Source organism: Suillus fuscotomentosus (assembly GCF_016647785.1).
Source record: "Suillus fuscotomentosus strain FC203 chromosome Unknown F5891scaffold_13, whole genome shotgun sequence".
NCBI lineage: Eukaryota > Fungi > Basidiomycota > Agaricomycetes > Boletales > Suillaceae > Suillus > Suillus fuscotomentosus.
Window position 1 is genome coordinate 843,836 of NW_024539525.1, and position 8,236 is coordinate 852,071.

Sequence of the window (8,236 nt, forward strand, 5' to 3'; positions counted from 1 at the left end):
AAATAAATAAATAACATTCTACAGTGGGTCCTTGAAAAACTCAGTGGGCATTACGACAAGTACAACATCAGAAATTTCGCGCAAAACTCATATGCCACTGTCAACACTGTGCAAAAAAGAAGCGCTGCACTCACCTGTGGGCACGAGGTGTGTCCTTGGAGCATCAGACCAACTGGATACGGAACATATGTGTCTGTCTTCCATTAGCTGAGTTTATTACGTCTTATCTAACAGACGCACATGTACTACATCCAGGATATCACCGCACTCAGATGCTTCGCTGTTTTGGAGCCTGAAAACGTCCGGGGATCACTCACAGGTAAGTATCGATGCTTTCGTGAACTGCAGGGTCTACTTACATAGCAGTTGATATAGGCGCTGTTGACGGATGATCGGACCAACACTGTCCATTGGTACTTGCATCGTGTGTCGGCCTGACTCAGAAATGAATGAACAATAGGCTGCGGTGCAGATGAAGGATCATAACATAGCCCCTTGTCCCTATTCCGAATCTCGGGTTCGACGCGGGGTGATTACTTGATGGAGGCGGCAAGGTCAGTGAAGGCGCTGGTACGATAGTATATGATCTTGTTACCCATGTATTGTATTCGAACTCAGACAGGTTCTTTGAGCTACACCTTTATAATAGTCGATCGTCTAATGACGTTAGTCCGTAACAATATCCTATCTGCCGCATACTAAACAACCACGACCACAAAAGAGTCGATTCCAATCGGAACCCCACATGATGATACGACCGCACGCAGCGATTAATATTACTGTCTGAACAATGCACATCTTGACTACGTTTAGCCTGAGCGACGTGAAGGATGGTGAAGGTCTTGAATGTTATTCGCAGGGAATCATCAAAATTCAGTGGGCGCATGGTGACAAAAGAGGTCGGTGATTCAATGTAAATGTTAAATTCTCATCATTCTGCGTGCCGGTGATCAATAGGTACACGGAGCCAGTGTTTATGGCAGACCCGCCTAAGCATACCCGAGATTTAGAATACTTGCTTCTTTTTCATATGACATCAGGGTTTTAATTCTGAGACAAAGGTGAAGGAGTTCAGGTTACACACCACTCCAGTGAACTTCGTGTCAGGGGCTCCTCATGAGCGTAGCGCGCTATTCTAGATCGTGTCATTAGATGTCACACCTTCTGTACTCACCTTCAGAGGTACATACAGATGATAGTCAGCAGGGTCCTGGCATCTTCAGCACTGCGCAATCAGCTGTATCTTTGATGCCCATGATACAGTTTGGATCACTTATCCATCTGCAACAACATGACACACAGCCTGTTGCGTCTTTCAAATGTTTACCAGTGCTGGTTTGATGATCCTATCAAGATATAGACTGCCCAGTGGACTCGTAGCCGTGTATGGAGGAAGCGATGCTTGATGTGCACCCGGATTAGGTTCACAGCATTGCCGGGTGTCCAGACTTTATATCGCCACAGCATCCCAAGCCAGTTGACAAGACAACTGTGCTGGGTCTTCTGTCTGAAAAGTTTATTTTAAAGCTTAATTTGATCGAATAACTTGCCAATATCTCCATGGATAAAGGCTATCCCTGAATCATCAGCGGTGTCTTGAGGTATCCAGTGTGGCAATTACAGGCAAGTTCTTCACAATGTGGAGCGCGTACCATGGAATCGCTAGAAAATAACTCCGCAGCGAGGTGTGGAGACAGGAATGTCACGTCGACGTTGTGGAAGAATAATCTGCGAGGCGTCCATGGAGTGTGTCAGTGGCATGTCAAGAAGTTGAGTATGTGTGGTTGGATCAGGATGCGCGATTGGTTCTTCTGAGGCACGTATAATGCATGCCATACATGCGCAAGAAGAGCCAGCCTGCATAAGCGCTACCGCTACCTTGATGCAATAAAGTGAAACTGCCGACCGATGTGATGGTGCGGTTTCAAGTGTGGGCAGCCAGGGGTGGTTGCAGAACTTGAAGGAGTGTGATTCTACGGGCGATTTGAAGTATGGTTTGGATAATCACTAGTCACTGGTCAGTGCGTTGAGCGCTCACAGTGACTAATAACTATACACAGGTTTGGACTGCAAATGCAACATTAGAAACAGTTATGCATAGAAAGACTAGAATCCACATGTGAAAAGAGAGAATGTTGTGTGTAGTTGTTCGTTTTCTATATGTATATTTTTTGAAAGTGTTTATCTTTTATTTTTGTTTTGTTTTGTTCAGTGAAATATCATCTGAATTTTGCGAATTATACCAAACTCTCATTCGCGACTATCATGGGCAGGAACAGTACGCAAAGCACTCCACGCTCATGTTTTTCTCATCTGATGGTCTATAGAATCCCAGAAATCGTCAGTACCGCAAAAATCCAGTTAGTCCCCATTCTCATTTATTCAACCCATTACAGAAAGAACAAGCACTGATGATCGATCCCCAAATTTTGCGCATCAGAGCTCAAGAAAGACCCTGGAATACCAAGGCTTCCTCAACTAAAGGTTCGGATTGCGGAGAAGCGGAAATCTAGTTCTGTACGTTGCATTCGAGTCTTAACTATTACTACTTCATCTTGAGCTGCTACCCCTCGTAGCCTGCGATTCCCCAGCCTGATGATCCAGATGCCTATATGGCTACTGAACCTACCCTGTCTTCACTAGCAGCTCTCGCTTCAGAAACCCAGGCGGCCGTAGACCAGGATACCGCATCTTATGCGGGCTCCTCACAGAAGACAAAGGAGCAAATTCGTCGCCACTACGTCCGTATGCTACACAAAGTAATCGATGAAAGTGACATCGTCATTCTTGTGCTCGACGCTCGCGATCCGGAGGGATGTAGGAGTCGACTGGTCGAAGAAGAGGTAAGACGGAGAGAAAGTGAAGGGAAGAAGCTCGTGTTTGTGTTGAATAAAATCGGTATGAATCTTGGTTTCATTTGGTTTTTGCACTCTTCCTCACCGTGCGCTGTGGACGAAGATTTGGTTTCAAAAGAGAATGCTCAACAGTGGCTACGATACTTGCGACATTCCACGCCGACACTCCCATTCCGTTCTGCTTCCTCCAATCAACGTTCTCATCTCAGCTCTACGACGGCACCCGGACTTATGCGCCTTCTTAAAGCATTCAAACCTAGTTCACAGAGTATCACAGTCGGTGTTGTTGGGTTTCCAAACGTCGGTAAAAGCAGCCTCATCAATTCTTTGAAGCGATCAAAGGTCTCGATCTATTTGCTACTGCTCGTACTGAATGTCTTACATGTTATGTGAGTTCAGGCCTGTGCAGTGGCTGCACAGCCAGGTCACACGAAGGACCTTCAATCCGTGCAGCTGGAGCGAGGAATTAAGATCGTCGATTCACCTGGTGTAGTTTTTGATGAAGACGAATCAGGTGACTGTAGTCAAAAGGGCAGCATTCTCCTACGAAATGTCCTCAAAGTTGAGGATATAGAAGATCCCATCGCTGTCGGTGCGTTTCTTGGTATAAACTCAGTTGCTGATGGATGGATTGCTAATCGCACTGTTTCAGTGGAAGAAATCCTCGCGCGGACAGAACATGAGACACTCCGAAAACTATACAATCTTCTCCAGTTCTCAAGCACGCTGGAGTTTCTCACCATGCTTGCGCTCAACAGCGGACGCCTGCTCAAGGTCAGCTTTATTTTTGTGAGATCTGACACTTTACACAACTATTACATCTGCAGGGAGGTACCCCTGATCTACTTTCAGCCGCACGTCACGTTCTCATGGACTGGAATCACCAAAAAATCCCCTATTTCTCTGTCCCGCCCACCATTCATCCATCGTCGATGCCTTCTGCCACAACAGGCGCAGAAACCGTCGGGCAGTCACAAATCCTCGATTCATTCTCCAGACCGTTTGAGCTTGCAGGTTTGTTTTGCACAGCAGACGCCGGCGCGTTCAATGAAAATGCACCGATGCAGGAGCAGGTAGCTATGGATGACAGCGAAGTCAACAATGACATTGCTGCACGGGAATCTGGCATGATAGTCGATGATGGCATGACTGCGTCCGCACTATCAATCCCGTCATCCCGCAAGCGTATTCGTTCGCCCTCGTTGGTCACACATGCAGGAGCTACCGACTCTTCAGTACAACTGCGCATACCGAAGCGATTCCGTCGCGCGAAGGACCTCTCTGCATACGAAGAAGCAGCTGTGCGGAGCCAGAGTCGCGCGATGAATAGGCGGTCTCTGAAACAGGACCGCAAGCGCGCACGAAGGGCTGCTAACAAGTTGACCAAGGGCGAGTCGAGGATGGAAGTTGATGGGCTGCAGGAAACATTTATTGCTGATGTGCGGGAATAAACCACTGTTCTTTTTATCTGCATATCATGGCATTTGGTTTTGTGCAATGTCAACTCTGGCTCCGGGAAGTGATATCCACCAGAGCCGCTAGCCAAAAATCGCTGTATCAAGTTTCGCTGTGAGCTACTTGTTGCGATGACTGTTGCCGATGTAAACTAAACTATGTTCAGTCTGTTATGTTGCCGGTCATTCTAGTTTGCATTTGGTCACAAAATGCATGCCAATTGCAACTCCGTAGGCAAAGCCAACGGACGGAAGAACCCACAGAAAGTAAGTACTTCAGTGGTGCCAGATAAGCATATCGCACACTACGGCAACAAGACAAATAAATCACATAATGCATATTATTATGTTATGATGATAATAAACAGTCAAACTAAATTTTGCAGTCATTGTGCCGTCATTACCTCCGCAACAACTCCAAGGTTCAGGGTTTGCGGCTGAACCAATATTCGCAGAGCAGAGCAGTACGCTGCGCGTTCCTACGAGGTGTTGAATTTTTCCCGCTTTGAAATTGATGCGGAGGACGCGTTTTTGTACCCCCAATTCGTCTGATTGCGGATTTCGTCACTGCAGGGTCCTTGCGCATCATATGACAATTGGTCCGGTCTCAGCGCGGCGTCTGCGTCAGGGTTCGTAACACTGATTCTTCTGATCATTTTGATATGTCTCGCTTACTATCGAGGAAGGAATGAATGCTCCTCTTTGGAACTTGTCTTTGTTCTCCGGTATAGAAGCTCTTGGGCCCACTGGCACAAGTTGAATCATGAACCACAGGTCACTTGAATATCAATTCGGCAGTAATCACTGACACATCTTTGCCCCTCCGCAGCATATCCAAGTATAAGTAAAGGTCAGGCCTGACGTTTGAATCATGGCCGATTCCGCTACTCCAGCACAGGCAGACCAGCCCCACACCGCACTCATTACCGGCGCAGCCCATGGCATTGGACGCGCTATTGCCCTGCGCCTCGCAGAGGACGGACTAGATATTGCCATCGCAGACTTGAAATCACAACGCACGACCCTCGACGGCGTCGCGGATAAGGTAAGGGCGAAAGGGAGGCGATGTCTTGTCTTGGAGTGTGATATATCACAAGAGGAGGAGGTCCAGCGCATGGTACAGGCTACGGAACAAGAGTTCAATAATTTGGATGTCGTGCGTGTCTTGTACGCCGTCAGCCTATCAAACTGCCTGACAAATAGTATTCTAGATGGTAGCGAATGCCGGACGAATCGTTGTGAAACCTTTGGTTGATTGTAAGCCAATCACGTCTTTGATTCGTTTTCGTGATGTCGTCATATGAGTCCCAATAGCTACCCTCGTCGATTTTGATGAGATATTCAATACCAATGTGCGCGGGACGTTCCTTTGCTTGCGTGCTGCAGCGCAAACTATGATCAAGCAGGGGCGTGGCGGGAGGATCATCAGTATGTACGGTCCTTTGTTCCTTTGTTTTAGATGATAATACCGTTGCTATAGGCGCGTCGTCTGTAGCAGGGAGGAAAGGGATGCCGTTCAACAGTATTTACAGTGCATCGAAATCTGCCATTCGATCATTTACACAGGCGCTCGGTGAATTCAAGACGTTTTATTACTCCGTCTGATCTCACCTTCTTGCGTTATAGCGAGTGAACTGGGATCACACGGCATTACCGTGAACGCCTACGCTCCTGGGCCAGTTGAAACGCATCTCCGTATGTTTACTCCATGCTATTTCTTCTGCCACCTTCGTCTCTCTACCCCCATCCACTACCCATTTTCTTTGTTAGTTTTTGCATCCTGACGCTGACGTGGTATCCAGTGCGAAGCTCTTCCGAAGAATTCGCAAAACAGGTAGGATTTCCTGATAGCAAGACGTTCATACAAAGTGTACGTATTAGTATTTCTCTCTTGAGGTAAGGTTTCTTGATCCCTTCAATTGCTTTACAGTATGAAACGAGTGTGGCACTGCGGCGGATTGGAACGCCGGAAGACATTGCGAACGCGGTGTCGTTTCTCGCAAGCAAAGACTCTGCCTATATCACTGGACAGACTATCACAGTTGACGGGGGATCATGGATGGACTGATCATGTACTTTCAATGTGCTTGTGGCCCGCGAGAAACATTGTTTGCAAACTACATTCGAGTCCTTGTAGAGAATAAACTTGTTTGTATGACTATATCTTCACCCTTCTTACGCCCATATGACCTAGGCAAGGTATCTTTATGCTCTCTTAAGAAAATTATCCCTCGTCAGGACAAGCAAATAGAAGTAGCGGAGGATCCAGAAAGCGCACACGTCTCGTTCGCTCTTGATGTTCCATCTCCGAAACCTTGCAAGTAAAGTAGTCCTCCAGTGCTGCATTCATGTTGCATTGTCATCAAGTGACTCGCACTGCCATCAGTGAACTCATGAGTCCGTGATATTGTACCCGTGATAACTACAAAAAGAAATAATTCTGTTTCTGCCATATATCACCATTTATACGCCGATAAATTTGACTTCTTGATACATAGGTATATACATCTACGAAATTAGAGTACCTTCAGGCACTCATGACAAGGGTACAACACAGCAACATGACAGCCATCAGGGAATCGTGTTGAATTTGGGTCCACTATGTTAGCCATGCTCACTTGTCATAATTAAAATTTTCAATAAAAAACTATTCATGACTTTATGATGAAAAGCAGCACTAGCCTTGGTCATCATATATATATGAACATTACAAGTCATGACTACGTTGTGACATTACACCATCATAACCTGGACGGGATAGTAGGTTAATCATGTCGAGGTTGTCGAGCGTTCACATTTTCCCCTATCATGTCTTGAATTACAAGGCTATATAAGGCATTATCGTAGCAAACAACTTTAGCATTGATCCTCGAGATTAGAATAGCGAGGAGTTGGTAAAACAAATGTTGCATTGTAGTATCACGGCCCATAAGAGAAGATATGCGACTCGTGTCAATATTGTTGGGCATTCTCATTTTTATTTATTACAAATCTAAGGGAACTGTACTAGAGACACGGTAGCGTGGCGTTGTGCTAGTTCAAGTGTGACGAGGTGTGTGACATAGTCAAGAGACAGAGCTCGGGCGAGCATCGAATCGCAGATATGTAGAAATACGCTGCTCCCCGTGACACGTTGTGTGTAAAACTGTAGTCTACATAACTACAAATGGTTGCGTAAGAGTATACTCGATCTGGATCTCAACGGCGTAAGACTGATTGGTGGGCACCGCGGGAAGGTCAGTAGAGCAGACGAAGAAGTTCCCCTGGAACGAAGCCATGCGCAAACATTGATTGCATTGATGAGTATGCTTTCGAAACTCGAGAAGATTGTGCGGAACCGGATGAAAGGGAGGAGGGCCGAACCTCAGTCGCGGGTAATATGTGTCAGCCTCGATTGCGCTCGTGCATGCGGGTAGGCGGGAAAGCTGGAGAGTATGGACCTAATTCGTGTAGTGGTTAGTTAGGTCACAGTGGAACACGAAATTAGGAGAGAAACGAACGCACCAAGGAACCATCCAATCGCACTACAAGCCGGGCGAGATAGATGGATTATGATGCCCGAATACGATTCGAGCACGCCAAAGTTTGCATCCGCCGGTATACCAGATGATGATGAGATGAGTTCCCCGCCGCCATGAGCCGTGTGAGGTCGACGTGGAACCCGTACGTGTCATACAGCCGCCATACGTCTGCACCATTGAGCTCATTGACACCCAGATCTTTCGTACGTGTCGCGTATTGGTCAAAGAGCTTCTCGCCCCGATCAAGGGTACGTGAGAATGACTCTTCCTCCTCGTCAAGGATCTCTTTGATGTCGCCTTGCTTCTTTGTAAGCTCAGGGAAGGCATCACCCTAGTGTCCAAGGTATAAATTAGGGTGAGTGGATGCGATAGATGTGCTTCACTAACCATGGTCTCCACAAAGGGC

The 8,236-nt window shown here is 46.8% G+C and overlaps 3 protein-coding genes across 3 annotated transcripts; 2 read left to right on the top strand and 1 right to left on the bottom strand.

The window, feature by feature from the left end:
- The first annotated feature begins 2,206 nt into the window (after positions 1-2,206).
- Positions 2,207-4,387, top strand: F5891DRAFT_104081 (P-loop containing nucleoside triphosphate hydrolase protein). The gene is made up of 8 exons (XM_041362036.1): positions 2,207-2,278; positions 2,328-2,360; positions 2,441-2,517; positions 2,577-2,898; positions 2,959-3,197; positions 3,255-3,447; positions 3,508-3,629; positions 3,683-4,387. Exons 1-8 carry the CDS (start codon positions 2,266-2,268, stop codon positions 4,304-4,306), a joined length of 1,623 nt encoding a protein of 540 aa, XP_041229062.1. The 5' UTR covers positions 2,207-2,265; the 3' UTR covers positions 4,307-4,387.
- A 793-nt stretch (positions 4,388-5,180) lies between these two features.
- F5891DRAFT_947416 (NAD(P)-binding protein) lies at positions 5,181-6,377 on the top strand (the record flags this gene model as incomplete). Its single annotated transcript, XM_041374742.1, has 7 exons — positions 5,181-5,465; positions 5,521-5,566; positions 5,624-5,737; positions 5,790-5,882; positions 5,936-6,004; positions 6,130-6,179; positions 6,240-6,377. 7 exons carry the CDS (start codon positions 5,181-5,183, stop codon positions 6,375-6,377), a joined length of 795 nt encoding a protein of 264 aa, XP_041229063.1.
- Positions 6,378-7,461: 1,084 nt separating this feature from the next.
- On the bottom strand, positions 7,462-8,233 carry F5891DRAFT_1212338 (tRNA synthetases class II (A)-domain-containing protein; the record flags this gene model as incomplete). Its single annotated transcript, XM_041369217.1, has 4 exons — positions 8,218-8,233; positions 7,876-8,161; positions 7,814-7,833; positions 7,462-7,749 (listed from the first exon to the last, which is right to left on the bottom strand). Exons 1-4 carry the CDS (start codon positions 8,218-8,220, stop codon positions 7,462-7,464), a joined length of 597 nt encoding a protein of 198 aa, XP_041229064.1. The 5' UTR covers positions 8,221-8,233.
- Positions 8,234-8,236: the final 3 nt, after the last annotated feature.

Bases quoted from the DNA above. Each gene is read 5' to 3' on its own strand.
- F5891DRAFT_104081 (XM_041362036.1), top strand. The intron at 2,518-2,576 runs GTACGTTGCATT...TACCCCTCGTAG, and splicing joins AGAAGCGGAAATCTAGTTCT to CCTGCGATTCCCCAGCCTGA. The intron at 3,630-3,682 runs GTCAGCTTTATT...TTACATCTGCAG, and splicing joins ACAGCGGACGCCTGCTCAAG to GGAGGTACCCCTGATCTACT.